The 18203-nt window shown below is 37.8% G+C and overlaps 1 protein-coding gene across 1 annotated transcript in view; it reads left to right on the top strand.

Annotated features, from left to right (window-relative positions):
• The window catches only part of RFTN2 (raftlin family member 2), a 48736-nt gene that overhangs the window by 12020 nt on the left and 18513 nt on the right, over nt 1-18203 (top strand). Inside the window, exons 3-6 of the mRNA XM_077830514.1 lie at nt 1176-1287; nt 2897-3215; nt 9786-9989; nt 16818-16939. Of these exons, the coding sequence (XP_077686640.1) occupies nt 1176-1287; nt 2897-3215; nt 9786-9989; nt 16818-16939 (757 nt within the window). The remainder of the gene's footprint in view (nt 1-1175; nt 1288-2896; nt 3216-9785; nt 9990-16817; nt 16940-18203) is intronic.

Genomic DNA, 18203 nt, shown 5'->3' with positions numbered 1-18203 from the left:
CAGTGCCCCTGCCCTACCACTGCAGCATATATTTGCCATCGCAGCAGGGAGAATCCCTCCTCAGACTCTTTGTATTGGCCTGCTAAACCCAGGGTTGCGAGTTCAATCCTTGAGGGGGCCGTTTAGGGATCTGGGGCAAAAATTGGGGATTGGTCCTGCTTTGAGCAGGGGGTTGGACTAGATGACCTCCTGAGGTCCCTGCCAACCCTGATATTCTATGATTCTTTTCTCCACATCCTTGCACTATGGGGATTCTTCTACTGCATGCTTCCCCCTGTCCTGAAACCCCTGAAAAGCCCTTGCATTCTCCACCAGGATCCATGAATTTGAGTAAGAAGATGGCCTGGGGGAGCATGTATCTCTCCTGATTCCTCCACACAAGAAACAGTATCTACACTCTGTGCTATGGATCCCCTGTGAACACATCCACTACAGCTGTGTTTGTGTAATGAAAATATTGACAATTTAAATTGACAATGTAGGTACCATATTGTAATTCTTAAAAACATTTTTCCAAGTAAGCAACTGAATAATAAACATACTAGGTAGCTAAATCTCTCTGTTGAAGTGATTTTAGTCACTCCATGTATGCTTTTTTAAGAAGAGATCTTTAACCTATAACTATACAACACTGATTATACCATGTAATTACTTGATGTAAATTGTAAAATATTGTATTTGGAAATGACTGTCATATCATAAAAATCTGAACGGGGTACTGTGTATGTAGAACTCCAGAATCATGGCTATATTTTTGAGATTAAAATGACACTAAGACTATTAGCATTCTATGTATATTCACATACATTTATTTACATTTGATAGTATAATCTAAGGTTTGTAACATTGTATGTTTCTATTATTTGAGAACACATGGGATTTATTTGCTACAAAAACAATGCCTTTTCACTAAAGTACTTGAATGTTTCAAGAAATGGGTACAAATTTATACTCATACTTAATATAGCTTTTGTTTGTACTTTCACGATAAGGCACAGTACCTGATATTTTGTGTAAACATAGGAAAGAATCACTTCTAAGCAGAAGTGTGAAAAAAGTATTGCCAAGATTTCATTCATAACTTTTTTCAAAAAAGAAAAGAATTCTACATGCAAGCATTTTGTGCAAGTTAGCAGCAAGCTGCTGACAAAGACTGCTTTCTTTCCATGTTCCAGCCCGAAGCATACAGCACCCAGAAGACAAAGACACCCCAGGCTTGTGATTGAGGAATGTCCTTTAATGTATGAAACACTGACAAATGACGTAGTGAAAGGATTGTTAGAAAAGGTATGGCAGTTTTTGAAAAAAAAAAATTAACTTCTCTGTTCACAGGATTCTTAACTGTAACATATGTATTTACATTTACAGATGAATTATTTTTCAATTTGCAAATTTTAACCTGGTTTTCTGGCTTATAAAAATTACCAAGGCATTCATTTAAGTAAGAAGGAAGTGTTGCTTTTCCCCCTTCAGCACTTCTTTTTTTGTTTAGCACTCTGTCATGAACCCATTGAACTCAAAAGGAGATTTCCACTGATGTCATTGGGAGCAGGTTCTGACCTTTATTTTGTTGTTTTTCATGGTTTAGGCAACAGTAATCAAACTTTCTGAAGGGATATTCACATATAGTAGCTCCTTCTAGAATTATGTTGTAATATTGTATTAAATTAAAATCTGAAAATGCATATTTACTTGTTCCTTGTTAAATAATATACTCAAATAAAACTGACATCTGTAGATGGATTTTCTAAGCAAGGACAAATAGGTTGTCTCATCTCATTCTGTAAATTACAACTGGCATGCAAAAAAGTGTTGCTTTTATAGAAGTATTTACCTTTGGTTACTTGTACAGTAAATCTTTTCAAAATTAAAGAATATTCAACTTCCACCCTAATAAACTTTGTCTCTCACTTCCTCTTCTAAATTAAGACCTATTGAAACAGGAAAGTTTTGTTATTACAAAAATGTTAGTAATATAGTTGTCTAAATTAGTTGCTAAGGAAAGTTTAAAGGAAGAGCATCTTTAAAATACTTTAGGATCACTGAGGTTGTAGCTGAGAGAGTTGTTTAGAGATTTTAAATGGCTGTATTATAAGTACTCTGTGAGATAATCAGAATTTAAAATGAGACACAGTTTCATGTTTATATCAATTTACTTTGGTAAGTCAGATACACATTAATACTAAATACATATATTAAATGATCAATAAACTTAAAATAAGCATTTGTTCAGTCTCGTACAAGGAAATCTGAAGTATAAGCATTAGGGGAAATATTTTTACTAGTCAAAAAATTATCCTTAAATTCAAATCTTTCCAGTATTTTTTAAAATGATTGCATCGATAATCCATGGTTAAACCTTTTAAAAAGTTAAAAATTTAGTAATTTGGAGGGAGAGTGTCTCTTGTCCTTCTAAATCCCTTAGGCACTTTTAAAAATCTCCCCCAACATTGCTTGCTGCCCTCAAGATAATTTTGGTTCTGTTGCAAAATAGATACCATTTTTGATCCCAAATGGCTGCATTTTAGTGGGTTGTGAAGTTCACACACATGTAATAAAAAGTTTGTTATTCTTCTACATGAAAGGTGCTATATACATTTAAGTTAGTATTACTAGCTAGTATTTGAACACATTTCTTGGCCTAATCATAGAAGCTACCCTGTTTGCAGAATGCCTATTGACTTCAGTGCATGGAGAGCTTGCAGAATCAAGTAAACTGATATTTGCCTTAAAATATATAACATGAGAACTCCACAATCCTTAAGTACATTGCGTCTTGGATATATTTGCTTGCAAATCAGCATCTTCTTTTATGGAATATGTGTGACGTAGAAGTGTCTTATCTTCAATCTGTAAATTCATAAAGTTTCAGAATAACTCTATTTTATACATGCAGGTCAATGAAGCTGCTAAAAGAGGGAAGAAGTTTGTTGGATTTATAACACAGCATTTTCCTCAACCTAAATTCTGTAATGGCACAAACACAGATGGAAATGTGGACTCTGAATCAGCACTAAGCATAAGGAGTAGAGAGCACAGGAAATACAATTATGATGAAAACTATAAAAACTGGAATGAAGGGACTTTGAGTGGTCAGTCATCCGAGAGTGGAATAGAGGAAGAAATTCAGCCAGAAAGGGGACAGTTACAGGATCCTGATTTCCAATTTGGAAAAGAAGGCAGCCCCAGACCTACTAAACCAAGGAAAGGAGAAGGTAATAAAACACTATGTGTCTATTGCAGTAGCGGGATAATTACATTGAGTTATAGCAAAAAAGGATAACAAAAATGTAAAGCAAAACTTATTACAGTATATTCTAGCTTATAAAATATAGGTTTTAAAGATCTAAGTTTAAATACATATTCATTTTTAGAGCAGCTTGACAAATAGAAAACAATACTAATTCTGTCTTCTGTAGTATGTATCCAATATTATGTAGAAATTACCTCTCTCTTCTCATATCTCCCCTGTTTTAAGTGAACTGTTAAAACTTTAGACTGTTAAAGCATAGACAGTAAAAGCTCAATGTTTTTAATATTGCAAGCAAATAACTTTGTATGACAAGTGTGTGCATAAGTGAACACAACTGTGTGTGCCTGAAAAATAGTGTCCTATCATCAAAGGATGAAATTGTGTTACAAGATTTGTTACCCTTATTAATCAGCAAGAAACTTTTAATAGGCCCCTAAGATTACACCACAATTATTCAAACTCCCTAACTTGAATTCAATTTAAGACAAAAGGGACCTATTAGGTGCTAGGGGATATAATTCAAACATACTCCTCTCCAGCCCATGTAATGCATAGCAGACTAATCTATTATTAATGGACTGATTTTGGTAACATACCTTCAAGAGATACCCTCAGAGAACTCAAATTAGTGCAACAGTGAAATCAAAGAGGATAATAGATAAAGGATTTATTTACATTAGAGGAAACATGCATGAAAAATGGAGTATAAGAAAACTCATTGGTGAACATTTTTGTTAATATGGCAGAAAGCTTAGTTACAAAAGGAAGATGTAAAGATATTAAAATATATAACCCATTCTGTTTGAGATGTCATCTTCTAGAACACTGTGACTCTGGATGTCAGGCAACTTTACTTTGGCGATTCATTAAGTGTTCATTAAGAAAGAAAATGTGTTCTTCTTTAAGTTAGCTGACGCATGGTAACTAACATGAATAAAATCCTAGTGAAGGCAAGGCAGCTCCTAATTTTCACACATGAACAAGTCGTGGTAAAGCTATGAAGGAGTCCAGAGTTTACCTCAACCTGATAACTCATATTACAATTACAAACTGCCATGTCTTCATGAGGACCTCATGTTAGTTACCATGCAATATCTAACACAAGTTAAGAACAGACCTTTTTTCTACTGAGATGCGCCCTTTGTGGGCAACAGAGAGAGGAACACATGGGTTTTCCTATTAGGTCTTTTTAGTCCGTTCATCCTTCCTTCCTTTGAGGTGAAGGCTATCAACCTTACCCACCTGCTACCTAATAGATGGGTTTTTAAATGACTGTTTAGCATAGTGAATTCTTCCATTATGTACCAGACACATTCTAATTAAATTCAATGGCAGTTTTTCTACCTTCCTGCCAGGAAACAAGTACCCTCCTTCATTTGAGGACTGTAAAGAAAACCAATTATTATGTATTATTATTATTTTATTATTAATACCTGAATTCAAGTGGTTCTTGTGCAATATGCTGAGCCTTTATAACATGACCAGTTAAAGCATAACTCTTTCCTCCCAAAGTGAAAGCCAGGTTTCATTAGTCTCAAAGATTAGTGGAATATAAATATTAAACTTGGAACAAAAAAGTGAGAAATCTTAGTCTGTCACAGCACTCTATACATGGATATTTTTATAACCAGTTTATCAACCAAGACATTTCTTCAATGCAAACATTTTATGGAAATCTTAAAAGATTTCTATCCTGGATTTGTCTTACTTTTCTTCAGCTGTTAGTCACATGTTCATAGAAGTTATTAGCATTTCTAAGATAATAACTTGGAAATGTAACATCCACTCTTTTTGAACACTGCATATCACCCTTATTTCCTTTAAAAAGTTACCATTCAATTAACTGCATGCCATTCTGCATGCAGATTTGCATCCTATTTTGATATGCCATGTTCATCTCAATCCTTGTGCAGGAGATACAAAATAAAATGACATGTCTGAGAGCCAAATTTAAGGAACCATCAGATGTTCAAGGTTTGAATATCTAGTTCTGAGTATATTACTACTGGTATGTAATAAGTCTGGTAGACATGAACATTTGCACAAAATGATAATTGCATTAAGATTTTGTACTTCCTATTAACAAATATGAAAGCATGAAGCAAAAACATTAACTGTGTTAAATTGTATCACTTAACAGTACCGGTACAGATAAAGCAGTATAAGCCCCTGGTATGGATGCAGTTATACTGGTATAAAGGTGGTTATACTGTACAGGAACAATACCATTATAAGCACCTTTATACAGCTATAACTGCATCCACGCTAGAGGGGTTGTACTCGTGTTATATCAGTAAATCTATCTGTCTTCTCACAGCCTAACCAACATGGTTATACTAGTAAAAAACTTTGTGTAAACCAGTCCTTAAATGATCTGGTCAGTTGGACCATCTAAAATTGAGTGTGAAAACAAACTATTTTTATGGATGCACGTGTTGTGTGTTAACACAATACTACAAGTAAGGGTCAACTCACCAATGGGCCCCTCCATCAAGGCTAGATATGGCATAGCAGACTCTTCTCCTCTGGGATCCCCTGTTGATGACCACTCCAGCCCTACAGTGGTTTGCCTTGTCTCATGAATCAGCCCTCTAGCCAGGTCACATTTAATCACACCCCATCTGAGATAATAGATAGTCCAACAAAACCAATGTCCGATCCCTCCATCCAATCCACCACACACAATTCTGAGCCCAGTGGTCTGTACACTCTTTTCTCAGGGCTTCTAGTAGTCTATATTCCCTTCTCACGGGCTTCACACCACCTTGCCAGTGGCTGGAAGGAGAATCCTAGCCTGCCCTCTACACTGCGTTCCAGTCCAGGGTCTCTAGGACAGGCAGTCAAGGTTCACTCCACCAGACTGCCTGCTGCAACCTCCCTTGGCTTCTCAGGCCAGATCCACAAAGATACTTAGGTGGCAAGTCCCATTTTTTGGCACCACTATGATCCATGACACACACACCCCACTACCTTACCCCATATGTTCCTAAACTCACTCAGCACCTACATTTTTGCAGTAAAAGTTCTCTAGCTGCCTACGTTTCTGCCTCTGGGCATGCACATTCCGGTCTCACTCTAGGCACCAGGAGGCCTCTCTCCCTCCTAAATCTCAGAGCAATCCACAAACCAGGAGAAGATAGGTGTGCCTCTGCCTAACTCACGTGTAGGGCCCAATCCAATAGGCATAGTCAGAGACCACCTAAGTCCACACAAGACAGTGCCAGGGAGTGAGAGGGACAAGGAGGAGCTCCCTTATTATTTTTAGCCCCTTGGTTAGGGTACTCGCTGGAATGTGGGAGACCCCACTGTCAAGTGCCTGCCTCTGCCAGGTGAGGAGAAGGGATCTGAACAGGAATCTGCCACCTCTCAGGTGCGTGCTCTATCCATTGGGCAGTAGCGAGTCTTACTCTCGCTCTCATCCCAATTAATTGTTATGCACTTGTTTAAGTAAAGTTCAGCAACTTCAATGGGAGATCCACATCAGAATATCCTGTAGCCCAATGGTTAGAGCACTCACTGACGAGGTAGCAGGTTCCTGTTCAGATCCCTTCTCATCAGGCAGAGGGGGAACTTGAACAGTGTTGGAAGGTCCTCCCTTATTCCAGATAAGTACTCTAACCACTGGGCGCAGCATTATAAGAGAGCACGTCCCTATTGTTTTGTGTGCAGGTAGGCAGACTTTGAACATGCCTATGGTAGGAGAATTAGGTGGAAGAACACCCATCTTCCCCTAGTTTGTGGATTGCAAGCAGAGATAGGTGCCTAAATCCAGGCTGTAGGGAGATCCTATCCCTGCAAGATGGATAGGGCTTAGGACACACCCTTCTCATCAGCATCTCCCATTTGCTAATTTAAGTGGCTACCTACCTAACCTGTGGCTTTTGTAGATTGCACTCTAAGGTGCCTCTCTCTATAGGGAGCTTAGGCACCTACCTCAGAACACAGAACATAGACTACCAGAGTTGGAAGAAACCTCAGGAGTTCATCTAGTCCAACCCCCTGCTCAGAGCAGGCACAATCCCCAATTTTTTTTTTTTTTTGCCCCAGATCCCTAAATGGCCCCCTCAAGGATTGAACTCACAACCCTGGGTTTAGCAGGCCAATGCTCAAACCACTGAGCTATCGCTCCCCCTCAGGTTTAATGGATCACGGTGCTGTTCTTGAGGCTTTCTACACACCTAAAAGTTAGGCCATGCTGCACTGAGCATCACAACACCTATATCCTTTTGTGGATGTAGGCCCTTCCTACCAAATATTTTTTGAGACTTTCTGCTCACTCTGCAAAAGGCATCCTGTTCTCTGCAGATCTCATGATTCCCTTCTCCCAAAAGAGCAACCACAGTTTCTTTCCTACAGCCTTTTCTGCTCTAAACTTGGTCTGTTTATAGCACCATCCAGCCCTTTCCCAGCTGCATTTCATCTTTAATCACACCTGGCCCATCCTCCGTATGCAACCAGATGGATTAATTGGCCTCTTGGACCACATTAACCCTTTCAGAGTCATTATGGGGTACATACCCCATCACAGTAAACTATGCATATTCAACCAACTTCTAAAATGTAAATTCTTGCTTGAATTGTCATTTCTATTTTGGCTGCTGTCCATCACTTCCCTGGAAAAGCTAGATTGCAGATGTTTTAAAAGGAAGTGACTTTACTAGCTGTTGCTAGTAAAATGTTCTTCCTTATAAATAGATGGAAAATACTGGAATTGCTTTTTACCATTTTGAAAAGGACAAGGTTTCACCTTTCAAAAAGCTGTATGTATTTTTAAAGGATAATGTTGGAATATAAGAAAAGGAGTACTTGTGGCACCTTAGAGACTAACAAATTTATTTGAGCATAAGTTTTCATGATGCATCAGATGAAGTGAGCTGTAGCTCACGAAACCTTATGCTCAAATAAATTTGTTAGTCTCCAAGTGCCACAAGTACTCCTTTTCTTTTTGCGAATACAGACTAACATGGCTGCTACTCTGAAACCAGTGGAATATAAAGATTCTGTATAAAATAAACTACATAAATAATGAAACAGTATCATTAAATAGTACAGATGAAACAAAAGGGCTTTAAACAGTGGAACTTTAATTGTCTAGCTCTGATAGAAATATCCAAATGTTCCAAGAATCAGATAATATGAACATACAGTTCACTTAGCTGTGGAGGAGCCTGGCAATTATCTTTCTTCTCTGCACAGCTTTCAATAACATCAGACTTCTGAGTCTTTTAAATAATACAGATATTCAGTCTTGTTCAGTTACTTCAGTTTTCTCCATTCTGGTTCCTGGCCTACCCCAAGGCTGAAGAAGAGACATGTAGGGACAGGAGTGAGGGTGGACACTGAGGGTGAAATCCTGGGCCCATTGAAGTCTATGACAAAATGCCCCTGAAGAGCAGAGCCACTTGAGTGAGCTGTGCAAGGAGAAGTCAGGCTCCCTGCATCAGGAAAAACACAGGAAAGGACCAAAAGGCATGCTACAGTGCTCAGACTGTGCATAGATTTGCTGAAGGCAGTCAGGTCCACACGCAGACACCTTTCAAGCTTAGTCCCAGAACAAATTCCCCACATATCCCTCATCCCACCCAGGAATGTATCCTCTATATAAGTTCCATTTCTAACTCTGAGGCAGTCATGAAATAGTAAATCTTAAGCCTGTCAATGGTCCAGAGTTGACAAATTGCCTAGTCTTCACGTCAGACTGGTCATTTTGGATGTGGGGGGAGGAAACATTTCTCTGGTGGGTTTGTTTTTTAGATGGTGCTGCTTAAAGTTGCTCAGGGGTTTGAAATATTAGTAGTCCCAGGGATTTGATTTGCTGATAAATTAGTCCAAGGTGTGCACAAAAAAATGCTTTGCCCATAAATATACGAGCATGTGTGTATATGTAATTATATACCTATGTAGTAAACATTTGTTTAGCTAAAGCCTTATATAACCAGTCACTGCAGTGTTCTTTAAGAGGTTTGGATTTGTGGAATTAATTCATCTGGAACTCCATTTACTGGTTGTTATATTTGTTTAGTATAATAGCATTATTTTAATGCTTAGATATAGAAAATAAGTGAGATTCATGTTTTTTCAGTAGATTCCCTAAAAAATTTAATGATTTTAATGGGTTAAAGGAATACCATCAACTCACGATCTAGTCAGTTAAAAAAAAAGTTAAAAGTAGTTTCAAGCACTACACCTTCCCCTGAATCACCCTGACAATTCTTGTGGTTTTATAATTACATTTTTCTGGGTTTTTTTCCAAGTTTTTTCCCTGCCATGTTGCTGTGTGAAAAGATCCACATAATCAAAGAAAACTGACTAATTGATTGACAGGGAAACCACAAAAATTATATACAGAGTGCTCTCATTGTATAGAAAAGTTGAAAGGAGAGAAAAATAATTTGTCAAATAATAATCTTAATGGTTATTTGTAATAAAAATAGCAAATAATATTCAGACAGAAGTGTAATTTTTAAGTTGATTGTATTCCTTTAAGACATTACTTTTTCTGATCTTTTTCTTTTCTTATATTTTCACTCAGATAATAAATTATATACAGTCTTCAATGTTTTTGATGATGACTCAACCTGCTGGACCTATTATGAGGGCATTTTGTCTATGAAAGTAACAAGAAAAGGGGCAGTCATTAGTACTCTGGATGCAGACTGGCTAGAACTAACCGCATTTTATTATAAACAAGGATTGTCATTAATTGATTCTTTTGTATACTGGGAAACTTCTAAAGGTAAGTAAGTGTATTTTTCATGAGATTTTAAACCGTGCAAAACATAGGTCAGATTTTGCTTCTTAATATAGAGGAGCAAATCTGATATCCCTGTTTGTAAAAATGATGGGTACTATGGTAATTTTTGTTGTTGCAACTTCACAGAACGAGACCTGATTTAAAGAGGAAAAACTTTCACTGTTTCCTTGACAGTCATATCTTAAAATAATTGAAATTTCTCTTTTGTTTTACCCAGCTCAAAGTTTTCCAAAGGGAAAAATATTATTTTTTAATAATAAAGTATTTAATTAGAGCATCACTTACTGCTAATGCTATTTTATTCAAATACTTATTGCTAATAATAATTACATATAGTAACAAAATATTAGGCATAATATTCTCAGAATGCGTATCAACTGGTATTCACAGAAGGCCTAGTCCTGCGATTTGTTGAGCCCTTCCAGTGAAATTCTGAGTACCCTCAATTCCCATTGAGTATACAGTGTTATAAATACACTATAAGATAAATACTAAAGACCTGTTCCTGCAGTCTTTATTCCAGCATGATGCATTCTGAAATCAATGAGAGTGTTTTGTGTGTGTTAGGATGGAAGAATTAGACCCGTAGGGTGAAATCCTGGCCTCAGTGAAATCAGTGAGAGTTTTACCCACTGACTTCACTGGGGCCAGGATTTTACCCCTAGTGTTTTCTGATAGTATCTGTTAACAAAACTGCTATGACCAAATTGCTTATACTTCCGTTGCTTATGTACGCCAACAGGGTCCACTTGACCAGTTAGTGAACAACATGCTGGTACGTGCTAGAATTCATACCCCAGCTGGTGCACACTAATGCCCTTAAATTTTTCTCCTTGGCTATTGAGTCTTTTTTTTATCTTTTTCACTGACTACCACAGTGTACTCCGCACTTACTAAAATAAATTGTAGTAATTAGAGATGGCCCTAAACCAAACCTTGCATCTGAACACCCATGAACTCTGGGGAAGTTTGGAATCTGTTCTAGAGCCAGAGTTTTTGTCTTTGGCTTATCTCCAGTAGTGATCCCCTCTTTTGTAAATGTTGTGATGAGGCAAATGTCATTTCTGATCATTCCAAATGATTAATGTACAAAGCGTCACATCACCTGCAACCGGTCAGGTGCTTGTTTTGGATAGTCACTGACAATAGCCACATTATATTTAAACACAACACCATACATTGTAGAAGTTAACATTTAATCCTTTAATCATTTATTATCCAGTCAGTAAAGTATGACATATAGGTCACTCTAATTACACAGCTAGCTCCTGAAACAATTCTTTAAGGACCGCATTTCTATTAATCATTTAAGTAACAAAATTTCGATGTGATTGGGTATTATGTTGGTTTATAGTTTCAGCGCTCTTTAAAAGACAAGCCCAGACCTTCACACCAGCCTGAAGTTCCATTTATTTCAGTCACTTGGCAAGAGAGGGGGTTATTTCTTCTTTTTTCCAATAGTAGTTAGCCATAGGGTTTGTTGTTGTGGAGGTTTGTTTTTTGTTTGTTTTAAAAGAAGCAAGATTTTACCAATGGCTCTATTACAGGGGTTCTCAAACTGAGGGTTGGGACCCCAAAGTGGGTCATGACCCCATTTTAATGGGGTCGCCAAGGCTGGTGTTGGCCTTGGGCCCCAGCAAGTCTGAAGCCCAAGCCCAAGCCCCACCACCTGGGACTGAAGCTGAAGCCCAAGTCCCCCTGCCTAGGGCTAAGGTTACATGCCCCCTGCCCAAGGCAGAAGCCACTGGGCTTCAGCTTTGGCCCCCCCACCGTGCCTGAGGTGGCAGGACTCGGGCAGCGGGGCTCAGGCGGGCTCGGTCTTTGGTCCCCCCTCCTACGGTCGTGTAGAAATTTTTGTTGTCAGAAAGGGGTCAGAGTGCAATGAAGTTTGAGAACCGCTACTCTATTAGTTAGACTTCAGGACAGAAACCAATAAACCTGGCTTCTGTTCTCAGCTTTGTCACAGAATTGCTGTATTACCTGGGGCAAGTCATTTAGTACCTCTGGGACTGTAAGCTCTTTGGGGCAGGGACTGGCTCTTACTAAATGTTTGTAGAGTACTTAGCACACTGTGCCCTAACCTCATTTGATGCTTTTAGCAGGGTCTTTCTTGAACTGGCAATGGACCCTGCCAGTGCCTCAATTTCCCCTTCTTTGCATTCTCAGAAAGTGCCCCTCGCCTCTTATGCAAATCAAATACCATCTCTTCTTGGAGTCTGGTTTATTAAAATCACTCAGTTCCAACATCAACTTAAACCAAAACAAGTCTTTCCCCCTCTCCAGTTTCTTCAACCCTTTGCTGGGCTCAACAATTCTTTCCACTTCCTGCTGCTTCTGTTTCCTCAAGCCTCTTCCTCTTAAGGTTTCTGTCCTGCCCCTCACTGAAGGTGGCTCCAGTCAGACCTTTTAATCTGGCTGCTGTAGAGAGCTTCTTTCCTGTTCCTGTATATCACTCAGTGCTCTCTGGATCCCCTCAAGGAGCCTCCCAATTTCCTGCAAGTCTTTCTCCTTGGCTGTACTGAGGCTTCAGCGTCCAGCTTGCATGGGTGCACATGCACTTGCTTGTTTGCTCTCTGTTCTTTACATTCCTCTGGGCAGAGGAGCTCTACCAGGCCCACTCTGAGCTTATCTAGAGAGACTTCCCCATGCTCTTTCCTAGCCTCTGATCTAACACCACTTTGACAGAGCAAGCTCCTTCTTTTAGGAAGTCCTGTCCCTTGGCTACCATCATGTGATGCTTGGTTACCTACCACCCATCACCAGATGATAAGGCACAGGTAGGGTTGAGTCCAAATCCCTTGAAGAGTCAGCCCACCCTGTGACAGACCCTCTGAGCTCTACTGTACTACAAATGATACCTTCAAAAGCTGTTTCTTACTAGAAAGTCTGTGGCTTCAGTATTAGACTACTGTACTATTTAAGGTATGATTAATATTTTAATTAAGATAGAATTATGATTAATATTTGTTAAATATTTTTCAACTGAATATGATGTGAGAAACAGGAAATTATCTTACTGGATTGCAAAACAAAATAATTTATGTAGCAATTTCTTTTGCAAGTATTTGAAACTGAACCTTACATACCAAATGTAAATTTTTAGTCAAAATTAATTAATACATTGCTGTCTTCCTTACCTAATATTAGTTGATTTAAGATTAGAATATAATGCAAAGAAGAGAATATTTTATAGCAATACTCTGTTAGGTGAACAGACTTGAACTGCTTGACCTATTTATCTCCTTGAATTTTACTCTTAAGTTATTTTGTGCTGAATGAAGAGTTTAAGTTCCTCTAAAGTGGTATTTTGTCTGTTGCCCAAGTTCTGTTGTTTTTCAGTTGTCCTAGATTCTAAATGGTCAGTGTTCTTTTAGAATTGCTTATGGCAGTTGTGTATGAATGAATGGAGCACAGGACTTTAATTCAGAAAAGCTGCTTTGTAAAAGTTCATTGAAGTGTTTCTTCACAGACTCTCACAAACAGTTTGTGCAAGACTCAAACTCATTCTGTGTAAAATCATCAAGTATATTAAGAGTGCTAGCTAAATAATATATTTTAAGGTAACTTTTTATGAGTCATTTAGTATCTACTTGTTCCCTGACAGTTCTATCCCCACTGTACCAATCAATTTTTCTGTTTATATGGCAATTAACTTTTGCTGTGCATCACTCAATCTCCGTAAATCATGAGGCCACAGTTCTAAGCCAAATTCATTCAGTGCATGTGTGTGTTTGAGAAAAGGCTCTCATTCTTCAGTTTGCAGACAAAAAGGTATCCCAGAGTTACTAGAGAATTATTTTAAAAGGCCTAGAATATAAAAGTGAGGAAGCCTGTTATTTGTGACTTTCATCAGACAACATGATTAAGAGGAGGTGCTCCAAAAACTCTCTCTTTTTCCTCCCCCTTAAGCAATAATTCCTGCAACAACTTAACTTGCTTCTCTTTGCCTGATCTGATTGATCCTCCCACCTCACAGGGGCCTAGAACCCAGGCTCCAGCCTGTCACAATTAAAGATCCCTGTAGCCTGAGCCCAAGTCAGCTGGCACAGGACAGCTGCAGGTTTTTAATTACAGTGTAGACATATGCTTTGACTTCAGTGGGAGTGGAATCATGCCCTTAGACTTTAGTAGATTTCTCCCAGTGCTGGAAATAGAGGGGACAATACCTGTTCTAATCCATTGAGGAAAACTGCTTTAAACCAAAATTAACCTCCGCAACTGTTGTCCAACAGAAGTTCCACAGGCCTCCTATTCTCCACAAGTCTTTACCATTTTGTTCTTATGAAGAACTCTCCCATTGTTAACACCTGGGGAACATCTTACTTCGGCATTCCACGCTGCCTCCTTTGAACAACGGGTGCCTCTGATTCTGCCCAGCCTGATTGTTATATATTGCAGTGGAGATCTTGGGAGTAACAATGCTGGATTAAAATGTATACGTTTAAAGAGACAATCTAACGTGTGGGTGGGCTTTTCTCCTTCTCAAGTGTCTGTAACCTGGGAAAGAGTTTACAAAGAGACTAGAGCTGAATTTAGCTACTGGATTCTTTCTTGCCTGGTTTGTTTGTTCTTGACGTCAACCTAAAAGAGTTTATATAATCAGTTGAATATTTGGGCCTCCCAGAGAGCTGAAATCTAACACCTTTCTGAACAAAAATAAATAGATAAAATGGAATTTAAACAATGAGTACCTCCCACCACCTTGTCTACTTTGTTCGTGTGTTGCATCCTTTATCCTCGCTTTTTTTTTTTTAATAGGTGTTGCGTTCTTTTTAGCAGGAGTTGCCTTCCTATTTGTCTGTACATCACCTAGTACATTTTAGGCTTTATTACAATAGGAATAAGTAACACCACATGTAGCCCAGACAGCTGCAGAAATGGTCATTTGGCTCAGGCCCTATGGAATTTTAAAAAAGAGCATTTTAGCAAAGAAAACAGAAGTATTTCCAGAAGCTATCAGAACAAAACTTGGCAGTATTCTGTTTATTAGAGTGGTTGAAGTATTATTAGAGTATTCTGTTTATTAGAGTGGTTTATTTTAATGCAAGAGAAAGTATAATGAATATCGAGCCACAACAGAGTTCACTATTTCTAATGCAGAAAAAGCTGTCGTGGCAACATTTTATTTGCTCTTCTGTTTGTACAACTATCTATGAGATATTTTAAAAAATATTATACTCTAGAATTTGTTTTGGGTACTAGCATTCAAAATGGTAAATTACTATCATAGACTAGACGGACAAAAAGTCCAAATGCATTCCTACTGAAACTCCACTGAAGTTGATAGAGTTTCACAAGGGAGGAATTTGTCACTAAATATTTTGTGAATGTTATAAACAGATACTGGAATTTTTAAAAATATCTCAGCAGAGAGGTGACTTTTATTTCAATAATTTTGTAAAATATAGAAGACCTATCTGACAACATTGAAATATTAAATGTTAAAATATTTCCTAATTTTGACTGTCTATTTCAAGCACCTACCTAAAACCTGAAGAGAAGATCTGCAGTTAATGAATTTATAGAATTGAACTATTTGCAAACCCTAATAAAGTGTGTGCGGGTGTATTGTGTACACACTCAATCACATACATATATACACACACACATTTACACACTCAGCCACATTGTGTGCGTGTGTGTGTGTGTGTGAAAATTAAACATTACACATTCTATTTCAATACATGCATGATAGGTATATTTGCCTGTAAATATGTAATTTAAAATACACATATCTCCAAAAACAGGTAAGATTTACTGCAAATGCAGACCCAAAAAGAAGTAAGATTATTGTGACTCTTTTAATACTTAGCATTGATTAGGAAATTGATGTTTGAGATGGTCAAATTCATACTATATTTAGAAAATTTATGTCCATCTGGTAAAATTCCAAGTCAGACCAACTGTGGAATTCTTTCAGTTATTCTCCAAACAAAATTACAGTATCACAGTATTTCTGCATAACCATAAGTTATGTCACAGAGACAATCTTCTCTGTACATTCATGGTATGTTGGAGAAGATTTAAAATATTGAAGAGTATTTCTATTTTCTGTTTAAATTTAGTTTAATTTTTTTTAGTTTTTAAGATTCTCGGCTATTGAGGTACCACTACAGAAAGGGCTTCCAGATGGCTCTTAGGAGATGCACTATGCTATCAAAGACAGAAAATGAACCAACATATGATGCACAGCTTTAGTTTGGGCCAGCTGGATATTATCAAACTCTCACAAGAAGTAAGTCAGGGAGGTGTTCTCTGAAACTTCCTTCCCATCAGGAATCCTCCTACATTTACTTCTGTTTCAGGCTCTTCCTGTGGCCATTTCATATTTTTTTTAAGTGACTGTGGATAGACCCTGTAATTTGTTTTGTTTTTCTTTAATCCTCTTCCATCTCCAACAACTGTATTTGTTTTGGTCAGACATATGTGATTTCAAAGCTGAGTATAGAGTTTCTGTGTGCTTCATAAATAGTGGTTATCTTTCTGTTGTATAAGAAACAGGAATTCAAACTCAAATATGGCACTTACTTGCTAATGCTTTTAATAATATGAAAATTTGCATTTAATTAATAGCTGACTCCCTGTAGAAAGGGAAAATACAGTAATTTGATTAAGAATATGACTTCATAGCTTATAAAGTGGCGACTGAGACAGCTGAAAAAAACATTAAAAATGAATGTATGATGTCTCAGATAATGTGATTCCAATGGGACTATAAGCAGTGTATAAAGTTAAGAAGATGTGTACATTGTTGCAGGATATGTGCCTAAGTCTTTATAGTTCACCTTACACATGTCCTTGCTTCCACAGGAGACCACATGCCCAAATCTTTAGAAGGATTATTTATATATGAAGAAGAAGGTTCAGGAGTTCCAGGTTCTAACAGGAAAGGAAATGACACAATAGTTGTAGAACAATGGACTGTCATTGAGGTAACTCGCTGTTTATTTACCAATTTAACATTTTATCTTTAATTTTCTGTATTGTTTTTTCTTCGGATGTTTGTATCAAAGTTAGATACAAGTTTAGTATGCCTTCTTACAGTCATCTTTACACAAACAAGACTACCATTGAAATCATAAGACTGAATGCTGAATTTGTATATTTTTAATCAAATCCCTAAAATAGGCAAGTAAGATCTAGCAATCAGACTCTACATGTAGTGTAGAAATTTGATCAAAAATAGATGAAAAATCATCTTTTACACTTGCTTAAGAGTGGCGTATTTGTTTTACAGACTGTAATGTTTGAAAATGTGCTTTAATTCATTTCTTTCTACATCAGCGGTTCTCAAACTGTGGATCGGGACCCAATGTGGGTCACGACCCTGTTTTAATGGGGTCACCAGGGCTGGCTTAGACTTGCTCGGGCCTGGGCCCGAAGCCAGAGTCCCACCAACTGGAGCCAAAAGCTGAAGCCTAAGGGCTTTAGCCCTGGGCGGTGCAGCTCAGGTTACAGGCCCCCAGCCTGGGGCTGAAGCTTTGCTCCCTGCCAACCAAGGGGAGGCAGGGCTTGGGTGGGCTCAGGCTTCAGTTCCCCCTCCTGGGGTCATGTAGTAATTTTTATTGTCAGAAGGGGGTCACCGTGCAATGAAGTTTGAGAATCCTTGTTCTGCATCCATTTATTAAACATTTTCATGCCAGGTTGCTGATTTAAATAGGTGACCAGTAACCACTGCCAAGTCTTCTGCTTTAAGTAACTAGTTTCTCAATCTCCTCTATGTCAGGTCCCATAATCTCAGAAAAGTCCCTTCTGTTCTCAGTAAATTTGATCACATATGATTGTCTTTTTAATCAGTGACATTACAGTGTTACCCTTCTCAAGCTCCATTTACTGTGACAGAATACACCTTCCACCTTATTTGCCTATAGGCCAGCTTTTTCTATGGAAACATTTACACAGTTTATTAGTGTGTCAGTTCGGCACACTTTGTAAAAGGTATAATTTTATATCCCTCATTTCTTTGGAGTTCTTATTTACTGGGCTTCAAAATTTTCAATTTGCAATCCTTTCAAAAATTATAGTTAATGCAGTTGGGACTTCAATTTGACAAGGAGTAGTATTCTCAGAACAAAATTAGACTGGAACTGTGTGAAATTTTTTGATAAACTTTTTTCAGCAAAATATGCAAATTCAGTGACACCAAACAGTTGCAAATTTGTATTAATTTCACTAAACTGTTTCAGTTAAAAAAAA

This window comes from Eretmochelys imbricata, chromosome 11 (genome assembly GCF_965152235.1).
Source record: "Eretmochelys imbricata isolate rEreImb1 chromosome 11, rEreImb1.hap1, whole genome shotgun sequence".
Classification (NCBI taxonomy): Eukaryota; Metazoa; Chordata; order Testudines; family Cheloniidae; genus Eretmochelys; species Eretmochelys imbricata.
Note: the sequence above shows the minus strand (reverse complement) of the source record. Positions and strands in the feature narration are given on the sequence as shown.